This window comes from Mobula hypostoma, chromosome 8 (assembly GCF_963921235.1).
Source record: "Mobula hypostoma chromosome 8, sMobHyp1.1, whole genome shotgun sequence".
Classification (NCBI taxonomy): Eukaryota; Metazoa; Chordata; class Chondrichthyes; order Myliobatiformes; family Myliobatidae; genus Mobula; species Mobula hypostoma.
Genome location: NC_086104.1, coordinates 143,831,673 through 143,859,277, shown reverse-complemented (window position 1 = coordinate 143,859,277; position 27,605 = coordinate 143,831,673). Strand labels below are relative to the sequence as shown.

Genomic DNA, 27,605 nt, shown 5'->3' with positions numbered 1-27,605 from the left:
CTGGCTCAAAAATTGCTTTTTTAAGCATCCCACTCTACAAACACTTGGGACTTAGTTCTAATTTATGTCAGAGAGATTCCAATTCTATTGATTTCCTGGTGGCTCCTTAAAAGGTCCAGGATTTCTTGCAGGACAGGACCCGGATTTTGTTAACTACTGCCCTTCCACAGCAACTTGTCTCTGTCTGACCTCAGTTAACCTCCTGTGCAGGTAAGTGGCGAAATAACCAATCCGTAGTTGATGGGCATGTGTGCAAGAGGATGGTTACAGCAGTATATGGAAATCAGCAAGGAAGGAATGGGATTCATTGGGAGCCAGTACAGACACATTGGGCTCAATCCTCAATCTGTATTGTTAAATACAGTAATCAGAATCAGGTTTATAAATAAAATAATAATAATAATACCTCACTTTTTAATATACAGTATTTCTGTTTTTGCATTTTTAAAAAATCTATTCAATATATGTAATTGATTTACTTGTTTATTTATTGTTGTCTCTCTCTCTCTCCGCTAGATTATGTATTGCATTGAACTGCTGCTGCTTAGTTAACAAATTTCACGCCGCATGCTGGTGAGTATAAACCTGATTCAGATTCTGATTGCTCAGATCATCTAAAGCCTGCTTGACATTGGCCTGAGGTGGAATGTAAACTGCTACCAAAATGACCCCAGGGAACTCCCGCGGTAGGGTAAAAACGGCACTTTACTGCTAGATATTCCAGGTCTGGTGAGTAGAATTGGGACAGTACTGATATATCTGTGCACCAAGAAGAGTTGATCATGAGGCACACTCCTCCACCTCTGCTTTTGAGAGACTCTCATAGATCTATCCTGATGGTGTATAGTAAATCCATCAATCTGGATCACTGCATTGGTACAGAAGGGGTTAACCAGGATTCCATGAAACAAAGGACACTCGCGGTCCTAATGTCCCTCTGATTCATCACCCTAGCTCTGAGATCATCGATTTTATTCACCGAGACTGCACGTTTGCCAGCAAGATAGTCAGTATAAGGAGTTTAAAACCTTAAAACCTTGTTTCCTTAAATGTACTTGTAACCCCAATCCACCCACGCACTTTCTCCGAGGTGTTCTCCGTGGGCGCTTCCAACCACAATCGGTCAGGTTTAAGCAGCGATAGTTCATTTAAATGCATTAAGACATCTTTGTTGACTCTACTGACCTTGGATGCAGTTGTGCTTTTTAGCTGTATCAGACTGAAACGGGAATATTTAATCGTATCTATTGAGAGTACTACTGCTACTCGAGTCATGCCTAGGCGCCCCAGAAGACCATAAGATACAAGAACAGAATTTGGCCATTTGGCCCATCGAGTCTGCTCCACCATTTCATCATGGCTGATCTAATTTTCCTCTCAGCCCCAATCTCTTGTCTTCTCCCCATATCCCTTCATGCCATGACCAACCAAGAATCTATCAACCTCTGCCTTAAATACACAAAAAGGCTTGGCCCCCACAGCTGGCTGTGGCAAAGAATCCCACAGATTCACCACTCTCTGGCTAAAGAAATTCTTCCTCATCTCCATTCTAAAAGGACACCTGTCTATTCTGAGGCTGTATCCTCAGGTCTCAGACTCTCCCACTATAGGAAACATCTTCTCCATATCCACTCTATCAAAGCCTTTCACCATTCGATAGGTTTCAATAAGGTCACCCCTCATTCTTCTGAGTTCTAGTCAATACAGATCCAGAGCCATCAAACCTTCTTCATATGACAAGCCATTCAATCCCAGAATCATTCTTGTGAACTTCCTTTCAACCCTCTCCAGTTTCAGCACATCCTTTCTAAGAAAAGAGGCCCAAACCTGCTCACAATACTCCAAGTCAGGCCTCACCAGTGCTTTATAAAGTGTCAACATTACATCTTTGCTTTTATATTCCAGCCCTCTTGAAATGAATGAATGCTAACATTGCATTTGCCTTCATCACCACATACTCAACCTGTTAATTAACCTTTAGGGAATCTTTCACAAGTCCCTTTGCAGCTCAGTTTTTTGCATTTTCTCTCCATTTAAAAAATAGTCAACCCTTGCATTTCTTCTACCAAAGTGCATTACCATACACTTCCTGACACTGTATTCGATCTTCCACTTTTTGCCCATTCTCCTAATCTATCTTATTCCTTCTGTAGCCTCTCTACTTCCTTAAATCTACCTGCCCTTCCACCTATCTTCATATCATCTGCAAACTTGCAACAAATACTATTATCCAAATCACTTACATATAATGTAAAAAGAATTTGTCCCCACACAGACCCCTGTGGAACACCACTAATTACTGGTAGATGGTCAGATAAAGCTCCCTTTATTCCCACTCTTTGCCTCCTGCCAATCAATCACTGCTTTATCCATGCTAGAATCTTTCCGGTAATACCATGAACTCATAGCTTGTTAAGCACCTCACGTGTAGCACCCTGTCAAAGATCTTCTGAAAATCCAAGTACTGTACACAACATCAACTGATTATCTTTTGTCTATCCTGCTTGCTACTTCTTCAAAGAATTCCGACAGATTTGTTAGGCAAGATTTTCCCTGAGGAAACCATGCTGACTGCGGCCTATTTTATCATGTGTTTCCAAGTACACTGATACCTCACCCTTAATAATCAAATCCAACATCTTTCTAACAACTGTGGTCAGACTAACTGGCCTATAATTTCCTTTCTTGATGAATGGAGTGACATTTGCAATTTTCCAGTCTTCCAGAACCATTCCAGAATCTAGTGATTCTTGAAAGATCATTACTAATGCCTCCACAATCACTTCAGCCACCTCTTTCAGAACTCTGTGGTGCACACAATCTGGTCCAGGTGACTTGTCTATCTTCAAACCCTTGAGTTTCCCAAGAACCTCCTCTCTAATTATGGTAACTTCACAGACTTCATGTCCCTGGACAGCTGGAACTTCCACCATGCTGCTACTGTCTTCCACAGCGAAAACTGATGCAAAATATACATTCAGTCTGTCCACTGTTTCGTTGCCCCCATTACTAATTCTCCAGTATCATTTTCCAGTGGTCAGATATACACTCTTCCCTCTCTTTTATACCTTATGTACCTGAAGAAAGTTTTGGCATCCCCTTCAATATTATTAGCTAGATTACTTTCGTTTTCCATCTTTAACATCTTAATCACATTTTTTATTGCTTTCTGTTGGTTTTTAAAAGCTTCCCAATCCTCTCACTTCCAATTAATTTTTGCTCTATTATATGCTCTCTCTTTGGCTTTTATGCTGGCTTTGACTTCTCTTGTTAGCCATGGTTGTGTCATCTTTCCTGCAGGATACTTCTTCCTCTTTGGGATGTATGTATCTTGTGCCTTCCAAATTGCTTCCAGAAATTCCAGCCATTACTACTCTGCTGTCATCCCTGCCAGTGCTTTTTTCCATTCAGTTCTGGCCAACTCCTCTCTCATGCCTCTGTAATTCCCTTTCCTCCACTATAATACTGATACATCTAACTTCTCAAATTTCATGGTGAATTCAATCATACTATGATCACTTGTCCATACGCCTTCTTTTACCTTAAGGTCTCTAAATTCTGGTTCCTTGCACAAGATCCAATCCAGAATAGCTGATCCCCTGAGTGGGCTCAACCATGAGCTGTTTGAAAAAGCCATCTCTAGAAATTCCCTCTCCTGGAACCCAGCAGCACCCTGAATTTCCCAATCTATCTGCATATTGAAGTCCCCCATGACTATTGCAACATTGCTCTTTGGGCATGCATTTTTTATCTCCCAGTGTAATCTGTAAACCACATCCTTGCTAATATTTGGGGGTCTGTATACAACTCCATCAGGGTTTTTTTTACCCTTGCAGTTCTTTATCTCTATGCACAATGATTCAGCACCTTGACCCTATGTCACCTCTTTCTAATGATTTGATTTCATTTTTTTTGCCAAAAGAGCAATGTCAACCCACCTACCCTCCCCCCACCACAACCATCCTCCTGCCTATCCTTTCAAAACAATGTGTATCCTTGGACATTGAGCACCCAGTTATAATTTTTCAGGCATGATTCAGTGATGCCTACAACATCATAACTGCCAACCTGCAACTGTGCTGCAAGTTCATCTACCTTATCCCGTACACTGCACACATTCAGATATCACACTTTCAGTCCTGTATTCACCCTTTTCAATTTTGTCCACCTTTTATGTTGCAAATCATCCTGTCGAGTGCAATTTTGCCTCTCCTCACTACACATTGCCTCTGTTTGTAAACCAGCTACCTCATCTTCAGTACTATTATCTGCCTTTCCTACCACACTACTTGCATTGAAATACACTCAGCTCAGGACACTAGTCGCACCATGCTCAACCTTTTGCCTCCTAACTTTGTCTGAAGTCTTACCAACATCTGCCTCCACAACCTCTCCTCTATCTGTTCTGGCATTCTGGTTCCCATCCCCCTGCAACTCGAGTTTAAACCCCACCGTGCAACATGAACAAACCTTTCACTAGGATAATACTCTGGTTAAGGTGCAAACTGTCCCTTCTGTACAGGTCCCACTTTCCCTGGAAGAAAGCCCAATGAACGCAAAATCTTATACCCTCCTACCTACATCGATTCCTTAGCCACATATTAAACTGTATAATCTAACTAGTTCTGGCCTTACTAGCACATGGCACAGGTAGCAATCCTGAGATCACAACCCTGGAGGTCCTGCCCTTTAACATGGCACCTAACTCCCTGAACTCCCTATGCAGGACCTTGTCACTCGTCCTACCCATGAAATTGGTAGCTACACGGACCACGACTTCCAGCTTTTCACCATTCCACTTAAGAATGCTGAGGACTTGATCCAAGATATCCTGGACCCTGGCCCCCGGGAGGCAACATACCATCTGGGAATCTTGTTCTTGCCCACAGAACCTCCCATTCATTCCCCTAACCAACAATTCCCCTATCACCATAGTGTGTCTCTTCTTCCATGTGCAAACCCCCTTCCCTTCTGAGTCACAGAGGCAGACTCAGTGCCAGAGACCCAGCCACTGTGACTTTCTGTCAAGTCGTCCTCTACCCGACAGTGTCCAAAGTGATATACCTGTTGTGTAGGGATACTCTGCACTGGCTCCTTAACCTCTTTCCCTTTCCTAACTGTCACCCAGTTTCCCGTGTCCCGCACCTTGGGTGTAACTACCTCTCTTTATGTCCTGTCTATCACCCCCTCAGCCTCCCGAAATGATCCAGAGTTCATCCAGTTCCAGCTCCGACTCCTTAACACAGTTTGTTACAAACAGCAGCTGGATGCACCTCTCGCAGGGACACTGGAGGTCTCCCTGCCTTCCCACATCCCACAGGGGGAGAATTTCACTATCCTGCCTGTCATCCCTACTGTTCCAGCTGAACAGATATGAAAAAGAGAAGGAAAAAACTTGAACTTTTCTTTCCTTTGCTTTCTCTGAGTGAAGGCTTCTTAGAGCTAAACCCTTAAGATGACCACTCTCTGTCCACTCGACAATAGCCACTGTGATGATGGCCGCTGTGCTTGGCCCCGCCTTCCTTTAATTTGCTCTTACTAATCAATCCCAAACGCCAATTGGTCATTGGTTAAAGCTCTATTACACTGCCGCGACCCGCTCCTGCCTTTTATCCTCGGGTAGTGTACCTGATTGAATCTGGAAACTTCCGCCATCCAGATTGACTGCTGTTCAAAGCTCTATTACCCTGTCTTTTATCCTCAGGCAGATATGTTGTGTCTGCTTTGGCCACAGAGGATAGGGTGACCCCAGTTCCATCCTTAAGTCATGCAAGTCAGAAAATACACAAAAATCAGTTGATTTAGTAAGCATTATATCCACAGTATTATAGTGAAGAGCATCAAAAGCATGGAAGATCGATGTCAATGAAAAATTAATTGTTGTGTACTTAATATTTCAGTAATCTTTCAAATATGGGGTTTGATTAAGCATTATTGATCATTTAAATAATTAATTATGGGTTATATACAAAAATACATTAATTGCATATGTCATCATGCTTCCAGGCAATACATGTGTGCCTTGCTTAAAGTAAACTCAAAGTGTTTTAAAATTTATTCATTTACAGTATGTGGGCATCGCCAGCTAAACCAGCCTATATTGCCCATCCCTGGTTGCCCTAGAGTAGGTGGTGATGAGCTGCCTTTTTGAACTGCTGCATTCCTTGAGGTGTAGATACACCCACAATAGAAAGTTATACCTGTATTTTGGAATGCTCATGTTGTTTTTGAATTAGTTTAATGTTTTGAAGTTATAAAACATAATATTAATAAAAGCAGAGAGACAGAGGAATCTAGAAAATAGAACATAGAACATAGAACCTATAGCACATGATAGGTCCTTTGGCCCACAATGTTGTACCAACCATGTAACCTACCCTAGAAACTGCCTAGAATTACCCTACCACATAGCCCTCTACTTTTCTACGCTCCTTGTATCTATCTAAGAGGCTCTTGAAAGACCCTACTGTATCCAGTTTGACCACCATCGCTGGCAGTGCATTCCACACACCCACCACTCTCTGTGTGAAAAACTTACCTCTGACATCCCCTCTGTACCTACTTCCAAGCACCTTAAAACTATGTCTCCTTGTGTTAGCCGTTTCAGCCCTGGGAAAAAGCCTCTGGCTATCCACACGATCAATCATCCTCTCATCATCTTATACACCTCTATCAGGTCACCTCTTATCCTCCGCCGTTCCAAGGAGAAAAGGCCAAGTTCACTCAATCTATTCTCATAACGTACGCCCTCCAATCCAGACAACATCCTTGTAAGTGTCCTCTGCACTCTCTCTATAGTATCCACATCCTTCCTGTAGTGAGGTCACCAGATCTGAACACAGCACTCCAAGTGGGGTCTGACCAAGGTCTTGTATAGCCGTACCATTACCTCAGGGCTCTTAAACTCAGTCCCATGATTGATGAAGGCCAACACACCATATGCCTTCTTAACAACACTGTCAGCCTGCACAGCAACTTTGAGTATCCTATGGACATGGACCCCAAGATCTCTCTGATCCTCCACGCTGCCAAGCGTTTTATCATTAATACTACTATACTCTGTCTTGAAATTTGACCTACCAAAATGAACCACTTCACACTTATCTGGGTTGAACACCATCTGCCACTTCTCAGCCCAGTTCTGCATCCTATCAATGTCCCACTGTAACCTCAGACAACCCTCCAGACTATCCACAACACCTCCAACCTTTGTGTCATCAGCAAACTTAATAACTCACCCTTCTACTTCTTCATCCAGGTCATTTATAAAGATCACAAAGAGGAGGGGTCACAGAACAGATCACTGCGGAACACCACTGGTCACCGACCTCCATGCAGAATACAAGCTATCTACAACCATCCTTTGCCTTCTGTGGGCAAGCCAATTCTGGACCTACAAAGCAAGGTCTCCTTGGATCCCATGCCTTCTCACTTTCTGAATGAGCATTGCATGGTCTATCTCTGCTGTTTGTAGGAAAGAACACATGCAACTAAATCAGATTACTGAATCTAATGATATTACTTATGAAAGCTTGTCCGTAAGTATGCGTATTTGTAAGTCAGGCGTTCATACCTAGGAATGGCCTACTGTATATCCAGGATTGTTAACGATGCAAGACTAAGTGGGAATCTGAATAACAAAGAAGATGCACAGTATATAAATGGGCTAAGATGGCAGTTGGAGCACAATGTGGAAATGTGTAACGTTATCTTTCGCTAGAAAAATGGAGACGTTTTTCTCTAAAGTACAATATGTGAGGAAATATTGTTGTACAGAGGGCTCTGTGTGTGTTGGTTCATGCCCAACATAAAACAAAACAGCAAACAATAGAAAAGCAAGAACTTTGACCATCATGCCAAGGGAATTGGAGAACAAATGTAAGGAACACTTGGTCAGGTTTTTCAAGTGTTTGATGGGACCACACTTGGAGGACTGCATGTGGTCTTCATCCCAAGGCTAAAGAAGCATACTTAGACCAACTGTAGGTGTTTGAACAACACAGATCTATTAAATTGACTGAAAACTGAAAAACCTCTCTTGCCTTTCTCTGCAGACACTGACTGATCTGCTGGGTATTTCCTGCATTCTCTCTGTTTATTTGCGGTACTTATTTAATTTAACTATTTAATATGCATCTATAAGCTTACTGTAATTTGCATTTTTTTCTATATTTATCCCAGATTGCATTGTACTGCTGCCGCAAAGTTAACAAATCTGACATATGCCAATGATATCAAACTTGATTCTGAATTCGGACCTCAACTCTAACCAATGTTTTCACAACTTTGTCTGTTTTCCCTCTCTCGCACTGCCCTCAGTGATCCATTAATCAGATTGTTCCACAAATATCATTTAGAGTAGGTCACTTTTCCTAAAAGGCATGAGTTAACCGGGTGAATTTTTAATGGCAATTATACAGCAGGCTTTCAACTGCACCAAGCTCATTACCATAAAAATTCATTTAAAAAAAAATATAAATCTTATATTTACTGATCCCTTATGTACCTGTCATTGTTTGCCTGGTTTTGTACTGAGCATTTTATATCCAGACAGATAAGTGTGGTAAACCATGTATATATGTTGTAACTCGGTTACCTGTCTGGACACACCCCTCTGCTGACTGCCCCTGTGACTCCTCCCACAGAGTCCTGTATAAAGGTGTTCGCCTTGCCCCTCCCCCTCAGTCTGGAGGCAGACACTCACTGTGGACGTTGTATTGTACAGCGAATAAAAGCCTTTCAGTATTTTACCAAACCTCAGTCTTTTGGAGTAATTGAAGGTGCTTCAATTTTATTCGCTGTACATTTTAAAACATGGAACAGGCTCTGAGACCAGACAAATTAGACCTCGATCCGCAAACACCTGATGCTGGAAACGCTTTCGAACTCTGGCTGGCCTGCTTCGAAGCGTATCTAGAGGAGATTAAAGCGACCGACCCCGTAGCGAAGCGCAGAGTTCTACTCTCCAGGGTCAGTCCACGGGTTTATTCACTGATCAGAGACCAGCCGAACTACGATGGCGTGATGAACGCACTCAAAAGACAATACCTGCGGCCGATAAACAGCGTCTATGCTCGGCACTGTTTAGCGACACGGCAACAACGGTCCGGGGAATCGAGTGCTGAGTTCGTCCAGGCCCTACGGACGCTCGTGCGAGCCTGCAATTGCCAGGAGCTGACGGCGGCGCAGCATGCAGAACTCCTAGTGACAGACACCTTTGTTACGGGGACCAGGTCAGTGTACGTGCGCCAGTGGCTGCTGGAAAAAGCCGATCTTACCCTAAGTTCAGCGATCGAGCTGGCTGATACGTTGGAGGCCGCTCTGCATAACTCCGAGGCTCTCCGGGCACGCGATCCCCCGATGGCCTTGTGGGAGCCGCAGACCCTGCAACCCGCCAGCGAATCGACCTCGGCTACAGCCAGTCGTGAGTCCGCGAAGTGCTACTTCTGCGGACTGGAGAAGCACCCCCGGAAACGCTGCACGGCCTGACAAGCTACCTGTTCCAGCTGCGGAAAGAAGGGCCACTTCGCCAAGGTCTGTAAGTCAAAACCGCGAGCGGGATCGAGCAGCGCCGCGTGCGAGACGTGGGGGTTGCCATCTTCCCTGCACACTGCCACCACGTGCGAGACATGGGGGCCGCCATCTTCCCTGCCGCCATCTTCCCTGCACGCCGCCACCACGTGCGAGACATGGGGGCGGCCATCTTGGTCGGCGCTACCTCCCACTGCCTACCACCAACGGGTGCTCACGGGCCACCCCACCGCGCCGGACCAAGACAGCAACCCCACCCTGGCTTCCGTGACCCTCGACCAAAGCGCTCCCCACCAGCTCGCAAGGTCAATGATGGACATCCTGGTGGAGGGGCACAGGACAAGCTGCCTGTTTGACACAGGCAGCATGGAGAGTTTTATCCACCCGGCCACGGTGCAGCATTGTGGACTCATGATACGGCCGGTAAGTCGGAGGGTCACCATGGCCTCCGGGTTGCATACAACAGACATCCGGGGGGGTTGTGTAGCGACACTAGTGGTGCAGGGCACAGAATATCGGGACTTTAAGTTACTGGTCTTGCCTCAACTGTGTGCCCCTGTGCTGTTGGGGTTGGACTTCCAGAGCCACCTGAAAAGCATGACAATGAAGTATGATGGGCCCCTCCCGCCATTTACTGTCATAAATCCCCTGTTTTGTAGAGATATGTCACGTACCCCGCTACTGACCACACGCACACACCGAGCCGCGCATCCCACCCAACATCATGCTAACTGCCACACTACCGACACCACTTGCGGCCTCTCCACCCTCAGGATCCCTCCCCCACCGCTGTTCGCCAACCTGACCCCTGACTGTAAACCTGTGGCAACTAAAAGCAGGAGGTACAGCGCGGGGGACAAAGCTTTCATTAAGTCAGAGGTGCAGCGGCTGCTCAGGGAGGGGGTCACTGAGGCAAGCACAAGTCCTTGGAGGGCACAGGTGGTCGTTGTTCGGAACGGGGAGAAGAATAGGATGGTCGTGGACTATAGCCAGACCATCAATAGGTTCACGCAGCTCGACGCGTACCCTCTACCCCGCATCGCGGATATGGTCAATCAGATAGCACAGTACAAGGTGTACTTGACCATAGACCTAAAATCCGCTTACCATCAGCTCCCCATCTGCTGGGAGGACCGCCCTTACACTGCCTTTGAGGCGAACGGCAGGCTTTATCAATTCCTGTGCGTCCCCTTTGGTGTCACGAATGGTGTATCTGTCTTCCAGAGGGCAATGGACCAGATGGTGGACCAGTGCCAACTGAAGGCCACGTTCCCATATCTGGATAACATCACCATCTGCGGTCACGACCAGCAGGATCACGACAACAACCTCCAAAAATTTCTCCAAGTGGCCAAATCTTTCAACCTCACCTATAACAAGGACAAGTGTGTATTTGGGACCATCCGACTTGCTATCCTTGGGTGTGTCGTGGAGAATGGAGTCATTGGCCCTGACCCCGACCGTATGCGCCCCCTGTTGGAACTCCCTTCTCCCAATACCCTCAGAGCCCTCAAAAGGTGCCTGGGCTTCTTTTCATATTACGCCCAATGGGTCTCTAACTATGCAGACAAGGCCCGCATCCTGGTCAAGTCCACCACATTCCCCCTCTCTGCCGAGGCCCACGCGGCCTTCAACCGCATAAAAGGGGACATTGCCAAAGCAGCAATGCATTCGGTGGATGAGGCCATTCCCTTCCAAGTAGAGAGTGACGCCTCCGACTTTGCGCTGGCTGCTACCCTCAACCAGGCAGGAAGATCAGTGGCGTTCTTCTCCCGTACCCTTGAAGGCCCTGAAATTCGGCACTCTGCGGTAGAGAAGGAGGCCCAGGCCATAGTGGAAGCTATAAGGCACTGGAGGCACTATCTTGCCGGCAAAAGGTTCACCCTGCTAATTGACCAGCGCTCAGTCGCGTTCATGTTTAATAATCAGCAGCGGAGCAAAATCAAAAATGATAAAATTCTGAGGTGGAGAATCGAACTCTCCACCTACAACTATGACATCATGTACAGGCCTGGGAAGCTCAACGAGCCCTCCGATGCCCTATCCCGGGGAACATGTGCCAGCGCGCAGATCGACTGACTATATGCCCTACATATAGACCTTTGCCACCCAGGAGTCACCCGGCTTTTCCACTTCGTGAAAGCCCGGAACCTGCCTTACTCCCTTGAGGAGATCAGGATGATGACCAGGGACTGCCAAGTCTGCGCAGAGTGCAAACCGCACTTCTACCGACCCGAAAAGGCACCACTCATCAAGGCCACCCGCCCCTTTGAGCGACTGAGTGTTGACTTTAAGGGCCCCCTTCCCTCCACCGACCGCAATGTGTATTTTCTTAATGTAATTGACGAGTACTCGCGGTTCCCCTTCACCATCCCCTGCCCCGACACCACTACCATGTCAGTTATAAAAGCCCTGCGCAAGCTCTTCACTCTGTTCGGATACCCATGCTATATCCACAGTGACAGAGGGTCCTCGTTTATGAGTGATGAGCTGCGCCAATATCTACTGGCTAGGGGAATTGCAACCAGTAGGACCACGAGCTATAATCCCTGGGGGAATGGACAGGTAGAGAAGGAGAATGGCACAGTGTGGAAAGCCACACTCTCAGCCCTCAGGTCAAAGGGACTGCCGGTCTCCCGCTAGCAGGAGGTCCTTCCCGAGGCACTCCACTCCATCCGCTCCCTGTTATGCACAGCCACCAATGCCACCCCTCATGAGCGGCTCTTTTCTTTTCCCAGAAAATCGACCACTGGAACCACCCTACCAACTTGGCTGACGTCCCCGGGGCCAGTGCTGCTTCGGAAACATGCGAAGAGCAATAAATACTCCCCGATGGTCGAGAGGGTTCACTTACTTCATGCGAACCCTGTACCCACCAATGTATGTACCTACAAGACACCGTGCACCCCAAACCCTATACAGACACCACACGACACTCCCATACCGGGCGCGACGCACACGCACGAGGGATTACCGACGCCTAAGGTGCTGGCACCTGAAGTCAGGCCGGAGCCAGCACAACCGCCATCGCCGGTGCTACGTAGATCACAGCGACGGACTCGACCGCCTGATAGACTTAACCTGTAAATATACCTTGTAAATATTGTCAGTCACTTCACCCCGCGGGACTCTTTTTAAAAAAAGGAGGGGTGAATGTGGTAAACCATGTATATATGTTGTAACTCGGTTATCTGTCTGGACACACACCTCTGCTGACTGCCCCTGTGGCTCCTCCCACAGAGTCCTGTATAAAGGTGTTCGCCTTGCCCCCCCCCTCAGTCCGGGGGCAGACACTCACTGTGGAGGTCATATTGTACAGTGAATAAAAGCCTTTCAGTATTTTACCAAACCTCAGTCTTTTGGAGTAATTGATGGTGCTTCAATAAGTATTAACACTTTTTGCTCTGACCTTAATATAATTACCTGGGAAGGGTGCCAGAAAGAGGACAGTGTATGTAGTTTGGTGAAATTATGGAAAGCTTATTTATTGCTTTGCTCACTCTAGACAAACAAGCCATCTCATCATTCTGCAATTTTCCCTTGTGTAAGTGGCTAGCTCAGAGGTGCAGGGACAATAAAAATCCTTGGTGTATTGGACGAGGAATTTCAATAAGTTAGAACACAAAGGTATTTTTGCCGACAATAGCTAAGGCTAAAGAATCAGGTGTTTGATGAAAAAAATCTTGAAATCAGCATTAAGATAAATGGCATGGAAGTATTTCAATAAAGTTAATAAGAAACTAAGTAGAGGGTCAGCATCAATTTAACTTAACTGGGAACATTCTCATCTCTAAATCAAATAATTGAAAGTTCCAATCTTGTCCCAGAGCTCACTAATGCAAGCTGACTCTTTGGTATAATACTGAGCGAGCCTCTTTAAGCACTCTTTCTGAATTGACTTCTGTTTTCGTAAGTAGGTTTCAAAACACATAGATACTGTATGTTATTGCAATGCATATTTTACTGCAAAGACAGACAACGAACGAGCAAAAGACAAATCATGCAAATAAAAACTAAATAAATAATACCCATGTTCCCAGTATTACTTATTTATTTTATTTATTATTTTCATGACGTGTCTTCTTTGCATATTGGCTGTCTGTCAAACATTGCTATTTATAGTTTTTTATAAATTCTATTGCATTTCTTTATTTTCCTACAGTTGCCTGCAAGGAAATGAATCTCAGTGTAGTATATGGGGACACACATGCACTTTGAAAATAAAGTTACTTTGAACTTTCTACATATAGTACAACAGAGTATGATCTTTTTTAATGGCGCCATGCCGGCAAGGCTAAAACTACGTAACAAAAATTTAGCACTGCTGTATCCGGTGGAGTAGTGGCATCCACACTGGACTTCGGGGTAAGTGGTTCCGGGTTCGAATCCGGCCGGCACCTTGCACGCTTTCTGTCCGTGCTGGGTTGAGTATCGAGTGAGCAACTCGGCCTCGTAAAAAAAGACAAATACTAAGGAAATGGCAAGGTTGCTGCCCGTTGCCCTGCAAGGCGCAGAGAGGACCAACAATATCCAGAGAGTGGTTAGAAAGTGAACTTCAGTATTGAGGTTTAGGATATATTTAATATGAAGATTGAACTCAAGGGGGAAAGGAGGAATACTTTGAGCTTAAAAGAATGGACGTTAAGCATCAGGATTGGTGCTGACTAGTTTACACTGGTATTGTACTTTACTGATGTTCTACTATAATAACGTAACATTAGATGTAATATTCAAATGAATTTCAAAGGTCCAGGAGATAGCAGACATTCCAAAAAATTATTTGTACTCCCTAATGTGCCTTCCCTCATTACCTCATCACTACTCGTGGGAAAAGCTGATACAATTATAGACAATAATTACAGTGCCTTGAAATGAAGTATTTTGAACAGCCTGAGAGATGTGGTCAGGCACTTTATAACTATAAACATATTTTTCTTTCATCAAATAACATTCTCAGCAGGTGCAACCAAAATCCAGCTTTTATTGATTTTAAAAATGAAATATTCTTGGAAAGACGGTGGCAGCCTCACCCCCTGCTGGTGTCTGACACCTAAAGCTAAATATCTGTGCTGCACTGCTTGCGAATGCTACCAGGCACTGTTAATCCGGTTAAGTAATCATGCTGTGCTTGTGAAGATCAAATAAAAATAACCACTCAAATGAGGGGCTGGAGAGTGCAGATTGTGTAGCTGCTGCCACTAGCTCCAGTGGCCTGGGTTTAGTCCTGACCTCTAGTGCTCTTATAGATCATTAGGGATGGGATATCTTTCAGGAATTATGGGATAGAGGCCGATGGCAGTTGGTACTGGGAAGTAGCCTTCAGAAAATAAAAGGCAATGCACACACAAAATGCTGGAGGAACACAGCAGGCTAGGCGGCATCTATGGAAAAGAATAGCCAGTCAACATTTCATGCCAAGAGAAATCTGCTTACAGCCTAAATCAATAGATACACAAATCTCAAGGATCAGGGTTCAAAATTATATGCTATATACATTTACATATATTAGGAATTTGCTGTGGTGCATTGGTCAGGGTGTGACATGCAACAAGAACAACAACATTCAACAATTATAAAGAATAAAATATTAAATATAAAGTTAGCAGTTAAAGTATGTACTGTATATGGAATAAAATTAAAGAATTGAAACTAACCATGGGGTGCGGAACATTCTTATTCCACATCTGTAACTATACTGGGGAAGATAATATGTTAATTTTTATGTTAATCAGCCCCCACTGACATTGCCAAGATGAAATCATGTAAGAATTGTGACAAGAATACACATAAAATTAAGATGTTTGCTGGCCTGGGTTAGCATCAGTGGCATCAGCAGTTGGTCTGCCACCTGTCCTCAGGGGAAGGAGAGATAAGGAACAATGAAGCAGCATCTGGAGATGTGTAATGAAGGGATGTGGGAGAGAGAGCTGTCTGGAGCGGCTCCCCCCTTTGAACCCTGAACTGTTTGAAGTGATGGACAGACGATACCCCAGCAGGGGGATAAAAAGGGACAGGTTTGCTAAGGCAAGACACACACAACACCCGAGGTAACGAGACCCTGGAAGCGGTGCGCCTCTCACGAGTCGGTGGGAAGTACCGGACCTTAAATGCACAGGGTGGAAAGGTACGATCAGCGGGAACCCGGTGTGTGTCCACCCTTGCCTGGGTGCCGGGTTCACTGCAGAGGATCGACCGCATCTGGAGGAGGGGTCACAGTCGGTGACCTCAGGTGACATCACAAAGGACCTGCCCAAAAGCTGCTTATGAGCAATATCGCCGGTCTGTGAGTGGAAGCCGTTTCTGAATGATCAGTCGTTCTCGTTCTCTCTCTCCCTCCCCCCACGTTGTCCATCGCCATGGCAACGATTACTGCGAACTAAACTATTAAATTGAACTGGACTTTTGTGTCACTTTGAAATTTGGTCATTTACCCCTAGACAACGATAGAGCTTGATTGATGCTGTTATCTTAATTCTGTGCACATGTGTGTTTATCATTGCTGAACTGTTGCATTTATTATCCTTTCGATTACTGTGTTGCTTGTTTCTTTAATAAAACTTTCTTAGTTCTAGTAATCCAGACTCCAACTGAGTGATCCATTTCTGCTGGTTTGGCAACCCAGTTACGGGGCACGTAACAGAATGCATAGTTAACAAACATGAGAAAATCTGCAAATGCTGGAAATCCAAAGTAACACTGACAAAATGCTGGAGGAACTCAGCAGGCAAGGCAGCATTAGTGCAAAAGAGAAAATAGTCGACGTTTCAGGTCCATATAAACATATGACAATTATAGCACGGAAACAGGCCATCTTGGCCCTTTTAGTCCATGCCGAACTCTTACTCTCACAAGACCCTTCATCAGGATGCATAGTTAAAGACGTATACTTGCCACTCAACACATCATTCAAGATATCCGTGCTTTGCCAAGTTTATATTCTGGGTGCTTGTATATGCAGAGAGCCATCCCTCAACATTGCAATAAAAGAAATGTTTTTTGCTGTTTTGTGTTCGGAACCCATCAGAACATCCACCAGTATCAAAACATTCAAAGCTGCCATGTCAGTTGAGAAGTAAGTGTGTAATTCTACAAATTTGTCTACACCCAAAATATTGACATGGGTAAATAGAACTATAGAAATGGTACCTAATCAGTTATTATTATCTTAGTGTTTAAAAAGTATAGAACCCCACCCTACAGCAGGATTTCTCCAGGGTGTGTTCAAAAGAACCAAATTCTGCAGAATAACAACAGGAATTCTGCAGATGCTGGAAATTCAAGCAACACACATAAAAGTTGCTGGTGAACACAGCAGGCCAGGCAGCATCTCTAGGAAGAGGTGCAGTCGACATTTCAGGCCGAGACCCTTCTGCAGAATGCCTGCTTGCCTGTCGTACTGAATAAAGATATTCTATATACAGCAGCTTCAGTCTTCCTGTAGCTCATTCCCAGTCAATTTTGTGTGGAGTTTGCAAGTTCTCCCTGTGTCCATGTGGGCTCCGTCTGGGTGCTCCAGCATCCTCTCATCGTCCCAAGGATTTGTGGGTTGGGAGATTAACAGGCCGCTGTAATATTTCCCTCGTGTGTAGGTGAGTTGTTGGATTTGTGGGAGTTCATGGGAATGTGGGAGAAACGGGGAAAATTATAAACACAAGACACTCCGCAGATGCGGGAAATCCAGACTAACACACACAAAATGCTGGAGCATCTCAGCAGATCAGGCAAATTCTATGGAGAGGAATATGAAGTCGAAGTTTTGGGCCGAGATCTTTGATCAAGGGGAAAATTAGTAGGGGAACGGAATCCCTCTGTGAGTTGGCATTGGCTCAATGGTTTGCTTTCCTTCTGTGTTGTAAGAAGATATGCACTGCAATCTACCTCCAAGTAAAACGCCTTTCAGCAACGGAGAGAACTGAATAATCAAAGTGACCTTCTAAATATATTGCTACAAAGAGTGATTATAACCACACTAAATTTTTGAAATTATAATTGCTTGTGATAAATCAGAGGCTGACTCTTACCTTGGCAGTTGGAACTCCCTCAGGAGGACGACAGTGCAGAATAATCTTCCCTTCCAAAGGTACTTCTTTTGCTTGTGGATCTTGCTCAAAATTCTTCCTCAGATCTGTGGGGGCGGAATGGAGGAGGGGGAGGAAAGCAATCAGATTAATTTATTTTTTTCAAACTCAATTGACTTGACTTGCTTTCCCGCCTCCAATCCCAGCATGACGTTGCCTTTGAGCTCTGATCTCTTGGATCAGTGCACTCATCTGATATTGAGTGGGCCAAAGGGATAGGAGGGGACCATTCAGCCCCTCCAGTCTGTTGCACCATTCAACTGTCAGGACTGTTCAATGCTGAACTGTGGTCAAACTCCACAGACACACCTTCCAATAGTTAAATTAAGATTCATAAGTATAATTCCTTTAATCGTATGCAGTGTGCTGTCTGATATTTCATGGCACCAATTTGTAACAGGATAGCAAATACTTTATACTTTTTACTTTATTGTCGCCAAACAATTGATACTAGAACGTACAATCACCATAGCGATATTTGTTTCTGCGCTTCCCGCTCCCTGGATTACAAATTGATAGTAAATATTAAAAATTTAAATTATAATACATAAATGGAAAATATAAAAATGGAAAGTAAGGTATTACACGGCATCCACACAAACTGGGGATTGCGGTGAGAGAGTGCCTCGATCTCACTTGTTTGGTGGGGCCAGAGGTTGACTTTACGTAGCCAAGGAAACCAGGGTGTTTCAGGAACATTTTCTTGCTTACATCCCAAGAACTGTAGGTAAAAGTGATGCATCAGCAATTGGTCGAAGTTTTTAAATCTCGGAGATTAAGTTGACAGCAATTAACATGCCGCCGTTACGTTCCCCAACATTTTCCTTCTCCCAACCTTGGGCCAATCCCCTTTCTCATTCAGAAGACCAGGAGCACCAACCTGGCCAGATGTCGCTGGCTCAGCAAGACAGCTGTGACAGTGGCGATTCAACCTTCCTCAGTCCGACACTTGGAGGCCATCACCTCCAACTCTGGTTCTGCTGGGCAGGACGAGAAGAAAGCTCACGTTGCCCACTCACCTGAGGCCAAATTGGGAGCTCTGCTACAGGCGAGACAGGGCACAGAATGTGGCGTTGGCCGACATGTTGAATAACTCTGGAGCATCAGGGTCACCAATGTAGGATTTCGTAAACGACATGTGCAGGGGCATTTTATGTTTAAGGGAAACCGTAACAACCCCCTTATAGGCAACCAGACGCAGAACATAAAGCGCGGTAAAAATACTTCACGTCATTATATCATCAGGTCAGACCAGCCTTTTAAAGTTAACCCCAACTAAATGTCGAGTTGTGAATTATGCATATGTTTCCACCCATTACATTACCCTACAGCTGTGAGACATCGTTACTTAGAAACAATAACGTTAGGAGAAGGTCCTCCACTGGCTCAGGTCTTATCTGGTATTCACTATGACTAAGGCAGACTAGACTTACAGACACAAAATTATACAACACAGAAACAGGTCTTTTGACCCACCACATTCATGCTGATTTCTTTGCCCATCTCTACTAATCTTGCTTGTCTTCCCTTGCTATTTATAGCTGTTCATAAATTCTATTGTTTTATTTATTTTCCTGTAAAGACCCGCCAGAAAACCAATCTCAAGGTAGTATATGGTAATATATGCGTACTTTGACAATAAATTAATTTTGAACTTTATTTGCCTGAATCCTGCTCTGTGCCCGTGCATAATGAAAGGTTTGATAATGAAATTTGTATAATTAAATGCTTGATGAGAGGGAAGCTTGCTACAGATTCTAGATTCACCATTCAGGTGCAATGACTTGGTCCCCACAGCAGTCTGTGACAATGGATTCACCACCATCTAGTTGAAGAAATTCCGCCCCATCTTTGTTCTGAAGGGAAGTTGTTCTATTTTGAGGTTGTGCCTTCTGGTCTTAGATTCTCCCATTATCCTCTTCATGTCCATTCTATCTAGGCCTTTCAATTTTGGCCACTGAGCACCTAGTTTTGGCCACCACCTTTGGTAACAATCGCGCCCAGGCACAACATAAGCCCGAAAACCAATTTTGCAACTTCTATTGTGAGAAAAGTAAAGCTCGCCCGACACGTGGATCCTGTGTAAGAGGCTGAGACTGCGATTTTGCAAGGCCTAGCATGCAACGTGCTAGGGGATCTGAAAGGCATTGCAGTGTCCAGCAGTCTCTCCTACTACAAGTCACAAGGGGGACTGAGGTCCATCCTTGAGATGCAGCAATGGCTCCAAGGATCCCAGGAAAACAAAGTCGATCCCCTCACACTGGCATCCAGAACAATCCACCCACACCTTGGTGCACACAGTGTGACCATTAGACTATAACACACAGAGGCAGAATTAGGCTACTCGGCCCTTTGAGTCTGCTCCGTTGTTCAATCATGGCTAATTTATTTTCCCTCTCAACCCCATTCTGCTGCCTCCCCCCATAATCTTTGACACCCTTACTAAGCTAGAACCTATCAATCTCCACTTTAAATGTACCCAGTGACTTGCCCCCACCCCAGCTGTCTGTGGCAATGGATTCCACAGATTCACCACCACCTAGCTAAAGAAATTCCTCCTCAGCTCTGTTCAAAAGGGACATAGTTCTATTCTGAGGCTGTGCCCTCTAGTCTTGGACTCTCTCACTAGCCTCTTCAAATCCATTCTGTCTAGGCCTCTCAAAATTTAGTAGGTTTCAATGAAATTCTGCACCCCACCCCCCCCATTCTTCTAAACTCCAGAGAGTACAGGCCCAGAGCCATCAAATGCTCCTCATACGTTAACCCTTTCAATCCTAGGATAATTTTTGTCACCCTCCTCTAGACCCTCTCAAATGCCAGTGCATCTTTTCTTAGAAATGGGACCTAAAATTGCTCAAAATACTTCGTATGTGGCCTGAAAGTACCAAGCCTCAGCATTGCATCCTTGCTTTCATATTCTATGTTCAATATCCTCTTGAAGTGAATGCTAAAGTTCCTTACTATAGCATATTGGACATGTAGTAATATTCACAACATGTCAGGCGGGATAATTGGACAGAGAATATGTTCAGCTACCCAGCTCAAGGTTGTAAATTCTGATTTTAATGAATTGTTTGAATGTGCTTTCTCCTTCTCAAGCATCATCACTCTGATCACATTCCCTGGACCTCTCTATCGCACACAGAACACTTCAGGATAGAGGAGGAAGCAAGAGGGGTGAATGATCAAACCTTTGATATGATCATCCTGGGAATCAAATTTGCAAATTTGGGTTGCATTGCTTCCAACAGTCAGTGTGTATTTCCCCAGTTACCGAGATCAACACTGCACACAGCACCAGGTAATTGCATATTTGTAACTGTGTGGGAGAGAGCACAGAGGAGCTTCATCTGGATGTTGCCTAGATTGGAGGACTTCACACATGGGGCAGAGATTGGACAGGCTGGCCTTGCTTTCCTGGGATTACAGGAGGCCGAGGGGTAACCTAATGGAGAGATACACTCAATGGCCACTTTATTAGGTACACCTGCTCATTAATGCAAATATCTAATCAGCAAATCATGTGGCAGCAACTCAATGCATACATTCTTGCAAAAATGGTCAAGAGCTGTTGTTCAGAGCAAACATCACAATGCAGAAGAAACGTACTCTAAGTGACTTTGACCATGGAATGATTGCTGGTGCCAGACAGGGTAGTTTGAGTATGCTGATCTCCTGAGATTTTCACACACAACAGCCTCTAGGGTTTACAGAGAATGGTACGATAAACAAAAAAAAAATCCAGTGAGTGGCAGTTCGGTGGGAGAAAGTGCCTGAAGAATGTCCCGCGGGTTCAAGCTGCAGGGAAGCTGACAGTAACTCAAATAACCACACGTTATAACAGTGGTGTGCAGAAGGGCATCTCCAAATGCACAACACATCAGACCTTGAAGTGGACGGGCTCCAGCAGCAGAAGACCATGAACATACACTCAGTAACCACTTTATTAGGTAGCGTTCAGCATCACTATTAGTCCAGGAGGTACTTAATAAAGTGGCCATTGAATGTATAAAATTATGAGAGTATGGATAAGTTAAAATCTTTTTCTCATATTAAGCATAACAGAAAAAAAAGGGCATGGGTTTTAAGTGAGAGATAATGTGATTTAAAGGGAATCTTACAGGTAATGTCTGTAACATGCTGACAGAGGAGATATAGAACAAAACAGAACAGTCCACAAAGCTGTGCTATCATTTTGACCTACTCTGAATTTAATCTAACCCTTCCCTCCTCCATAGCCCTCCATTGTTAATCCATTTGCCTAAGAGTCTCTTAAATGTCCCTAATGTATCAGCCTCTACCACCATCACTGGTAGCTCATTCCATTCGCCCACACTCTCTGTGTAAAAAAAAACTACCTCTGACATCCCGCATATACTTTCCTCTAATCACCTTAAAATTCGGCTCTCTCGTATTAGCCATTTCTGCCCCGGGAAAAAGGCACTACTTTATCTATGCCTCCTATCATCTTAGACACCTTTATCAAGCCACTTAACATCGTCCTTCGCTCCGAAGAGAAAAGCCCTAACTTGCTCAATGTTTCCTCATGAAGCATGCTCTCTAACTGAGGCAGGATCCCTAAAGCTTCCACATCCTTTCCATAATGAGGCAACCAGAACTGAACGCAAGACACCAAGGATGGTCTAAATGAGGCATTTAGACAACACTTAAATGGAAGAATAGAGACCAACTGTGGGCTAATGTGATTGGTGTAGGTGGGCCAATAGGTCAGCGTGATCATGATTGGCCAAACAGTCAGCGTGGTCATGATCAGCCAAAGTATCCATTTCTCTGCTGTGTGGCTCTGTGACAGGACAACCTGTAAAGCTGCAGCAAGACTTCTTTACCTGTGTTCTTTAACCTCCTTACACTAAGAGTCAGCGCATTATTTGCCTTTGTGGCTGTTTGCAGTAAGCTTGTGCATCCACTCCCTCAGCTTCATTTACTAGAAAATCCAGATCCAAACACTGGCCGACATTTGCCACGCACGTTTACTTTTACTAATCTTCCTGTGAAAACAAATCACCTCAGTCCTTTTTCCAAGTTATGCTCCGGCTTATCCATTTATTTACTCCGGCTGCTCTGGGCTTTGCGTCTATGGACTTGCTGTCATTCTGAATGCTATTTGTCTACTTTTATTGTTTGCACAATTTGTTTTTTTTCCCCATCTTGGCGTATTGGGTGTTTGACAGTCTTTTTTTTTAATGGCTTCTTTGTTTTGTGGCTGCCAATTGAGAGACAAATCTTAAGGTTGTGTAAAGGATGCGTACTTTAATAATAAATATACTTTGAACTTTAATCATTTCAACACTTATATCCTCCCATAAGATATAGGAGCAGAATTAGGCTTTTCTGCCCTATTGAGACTGCTCTGCATCACGCCTGATTCCATCATGACTGATTTATTTTCCTTCTTAACCCCATTCTCCTGCTTTCTCCCTGTAACCTCTGACACCCTCACTAATCAACACCCTATCAAACTCCACTTCAATGACTTGTCCCCCACAGCTGTCCGTGGCAATGGATTCCAGAGATTTACCATCCTTTGACTACAGAACTTCCTCCTCATCTCCATTCTAAAGGGACATTCTTGTATTCTGAGGCTATGTCCTCTGGTCCTAGACTCCCCCACGATTGGAGACTTCCTCTCTGCAAGCACTCAGTCTAGCTCTTTCAATAGTCAATAGTTTTTAGTGAGATCCCCCCCCCCGCCCATTCTAAACTCCAGTGAGCACAAGCCCAGAGGCATCAAACGCTCCTATACATTAACCCTTTCATTACAGGGATCATTCTCATGGACCCTTTCCAAAGTCAGCACACCCTTTCTCAGATAAGGAGCCCAAAACTGCTCTGCATCACCTCAGCAGCAAGCATCTTCGACAAGATGAACCTTAAGTGAATTTCTGAAGCTACTGTGACATCACCTCCCATTTATCCTCCGCCAAAATGAACAAAGGCACTTGGTATTACCACCACTTGCAGACTCTCATCCAAGATGAACACTTCCCTTCCTATGAAATGTATAACCCTCTTCACTATTGCCTGGCCTAAATCCTGCAACTCCCTATCCTACAGCAAGGTGCGTGAACCTCCACCAGAAGGACAATGATTCAAGAAGCCAACTCATCAACACCCTCTTAAGATTCAAGATTATTTATCATGCGTACATTGAAACCTACAGTGAAGTGTGTCGACCATGTTAAGAACCAACACGACCAATGGTGTGCTGGGGGCAGCCTGAAAGTGTCCCCCACTCCCCGACATTCTGGCAGCTACCTAGTGTGCTCAAAAAATACTTGGCAGATCAACACAGAATACAACAAGCAACAGAACAATAACAGCGAAACAAGCCCCACTCCTCCTTCCACCCACAAACATAGACAGCCCTTTTAACTCTAGGGCAGGCCTCGAGCCTCCGGCAGGGGATAATTCACATTATCCTTAATTCTCCATGGACCTCTGCCTGGAGGTAGAAAGTTATCATCATCTGAGTGTACAGAGTCCGAAAGAACTGTGCAAATTATATTTTACAAACCCTGATTTGATTTCTGCTTGATACACCTTAATGAGACATACATTCACTGAGCACTTTATTAGGGACAGGCCGTGTATGGCCGTGGCTTTCTGCTGCTGTAGCCCACCGATCTCACAGTTCAGTGATGCTCTTCTGCACACCACTTTTGTAACGTGTGGTTGTTCGAGTTACTGTCTCCTTGCTGTCAGCTTGAACCAGCGTGGCCATTCTCCCCTGACCTCTCTCATTTACGGGGTGTTTTCACCCACAGAGCTGCCGCTCAATGGATATTTTTTGTTTCTCGCTCCATTCTCTGTAAACTTTATAGACTGTTGTTTGTGAAAATCCCAGGAGAACAGCACTTTCTGAGATACTCAAATCACCCTGTCTGCCACCAGCAATCATTCCACGGTCAAAGTCACCTAGAGCACATTTCTTCCACATTCTGGTGTTCGCTCTGAACAACAACTCTTGACTGTTTCTGCACGAATGTAAGCAGTGAGTTGCTCCACATGATTGGCGATTAAATACTTGAATTAACAGGCAGGTGTACAGACATACCTAATGAAGTGGCCACTCAGTGTGCATACCCTTGCAGGCAGCATCCTACTCTCAGATCACTTTCCCACTGAGATTTGTATCATCAGCAAACCTGGATAAATTATGTTCAATCCTTTTATCCAAATCATTAATATAAATTGTAAATAGCCGAGGCTCTGGCACTGATCCCTGTGTAACCCCATTAGTAACAGACTGCCAACCTGAAAACGATCCAATTATTCCATGTCTCTGTCCGCAGCCCTGAAAACCAATCCTCTCTTCATTCTTAATTCCACATCCCATTCCCATTCTGACATGTCTGTCCACGGCCTCCTCTACTGTAAAGATGAAGCCACACTCAGGTTGGAGGAACAACACCTTATATTCCGTCTGGGTAGCCTCCAACCTGATGGCATGAACATCGACTTCTCTAACTTCCACTAAGGCCCCACCTCCCCCTCGTACCCCATCTGTTACTTATTTTTATACACACATTCTTTCTCTCACTGTCCTTTTTCTCCCTCTGTCCCTCTGAATATACCTCTTGCCCATCCTCTGGGTCCCCCCCTCCTTGTCTTTCTTCCTGGACCTCCTGTCCCATGATCCTCTCGTATCCCCTTTTGCCTATCACCTGTCCAGCTCTTGGCTCTATCCCTCCCCCTCCTGTCTTCTCCTATCATTTTGGATCTCCCCCTCCCCCTCCCATTTTCAAATCTCTTACTCACTCTTCCTTCAGTTAGTCCTGACGAAGGGTCTCGGCCTGAAACGTCGACTGCACCTCTTCCTAGAGATGCTGCCTGGCCTGCTGCGTTCACCAGCAACTTTGATGTGTGTTGCTTGAATTTCCAGCATCTGCAGAATTCCTGTTGTTTGCCTCTCTTCATTCTGATTTATTATTCCAAACTCTCAAGTCTTTATTTAGTGAAAGTTCAGATACAATCCGCTGGCTCCCCTCATCTACATTTCACTGTATTCTCAAAATCTCTATTGGAGTTGGGGGGGATGTTATTTCTCTTTCTTTAAAAAAAATGCAGATAGCTGCAATTGTTTTCGTATTAAAGACCTTACATATCTCAAACATGAAGAAAGTCTGCAGATGCTGGGAATCCTGAGCAACACACACAAAATGCTGGAGGAACTCAGCAGGTCAGGCAGCATCTATGGAAGTCAATAGATATTCGACATTTTGGGCCGAGACCCTTCTTCTGGACTGAAAAGGAAGGGAGAAAAATACCAGAATAAACAGGTGGGGGGAGGGGAAGGAGGCTAGCTGGAAGATAATAGGTGAAGCCAGGTGGGTGGGAAAGGTCAAGGGCTGGAGAATAATGTATCTGACAGGAGAGTACAGTGGACCATAGGAGAAAGAGAAGGAGGAAGAGTCCCAGGGGGCAGTAATTGGCAGGTCAGAAAAGATAAAAGGTCAGAGTGAGGAATAAAGCAAAGGGATGGGAGTGAAATTTGTTCACTGGAAGGAGAAATCAATATTCATGCCATCGTGATGGAGGCTACCCAGATGGAATATAATGTGTAGATCTTCCACCCTGTAGGGAGACCTCATCTTGGCACAAGAGGCAGCTAGGAAATGACATGTCAGAATGGGAATCGGAATTGAAATGTTTGGCCACCAGGAAGTCCTGCTTGTGGCAGATAGAGCGGAGGTGCTCGAAGAAGTTGTCCTCCAATTATATCTCAAACAAGCTTTTCATTGTACCTGTAGCTTGTTGCACTTGTAGACATTGATAACAAACTTCATTTGACTTGATTTGCCTTAGTAATTCTACTGCTATCTCTTATGGTCTTCAGCTAATAAGACCATAGAACATAGGACCAGAATTAGCCCATTTGGCCCATCGAGATTGCTCCACCATTCAATCATGGTTGAATAATTTTCTCTCTCAATCCTACTCTCCTGCCTTCCTCCCATAACCTTTGACACCATTACTAATCAAGAACCTACCATCCTTCACTTTAAACAAACCCAATGACATGGGCACTACAACCATCTGTGGTAATTAATGCAACAGATTCAACACTCTTTGGCTAAAGAAATCCCTTCTAGTCTCTGTTCTAAAGGGGCATCCTTCTATTCTGAGTATGTGCCCTCTGGTCCTAGACTCTCCCACTATTGGAAACATCCATTCCATCTCTTCAAGGTTTTCAATATTCAGTAAGCTTCATGTAAGATACAACAGAACAGCACAGTGTAGGTACTTTGGCCCATGATGTGTTACCCCAAGGTCAATCTAATGCTTTGCTCCCACATGGCCCTCCATTTTTCTTTCATCCATGGGCCTAGCTAAGAGTTTCCTATATGTTCCTAATTTATCTACCTCTACCATCACCCCTGCATTGTTCTATGCACCTATCAATCTCTGTCATTCCCCCTGTACTTTCATCCAATCATCATCATCATTATGTGCCATGTTGTAATATTTGGGCAATCATGGTCTTTCCATGACTATGACTGTCCTTGGCAAATTTTTCTACACTTATGGTTTGCCATTGCCTTCGTCTGGACAGTGTCTTTACAAGATGTGTGACCCCTGCCGTTATCAATATTCTTCAGAGAGTCTGTCTGGTGTCAGTGGTCGCATAACCAGGGCCTGTGATATGCACCAGCTGCTCGTACGACCATTCACCACCTAATCCCATGGCTTCATGTGACCCTGATCGAGGGACTAATCAGGTGCTACACCTTGCCCAAGGGTAACCTGCAGGCTAGTGGAGGGAAGGAGCACCTTACGTCTCCTTTAGTAGAGTCGTATCTCCACTTTGCCACCCAATTTCATCCATAACATTAAAATTATGCTCTCTCATATCAGTCATTTCGATCCTGAGAAAAAGTTGCTGGCTCTCTACTCTCTCTATATCGCTTATCTATTAAGTCACCTCTCATTCTTCTTTGCTCCAAAGAGCAAAGCCCTGGCTCGCTCAATGAGAAC

The 27,605-nt window shown here is 44.7% G+C and overlaps 1 protein-coding gene across 5 annotated transcripts in view; it reads right to left on the bottom strand.

Moving 5' to 3' along the window:
• Positions 1–27,605, bottom strand: part of LOC134351022 (netrin receptor UNC5D-like) — a 924,405-nt gene that overhangs the window by 284,488 nt on the left and 612,312 nt on the right. For all 5 annotated transcript variants that reach the window (XM_063056996.1, XM_063057001.1, XM_063056997.1 and 2 more), the window contains exon 4: positions 17,553–17,656. In XM_063056996.1, coding sequence (XP_062913066.1) covers positions 17,553–17,656 — 104 coding nt within the window. The remainder of the gene's footprint in view (positions 1–17,552; positions 17,657–27,605) is intronic.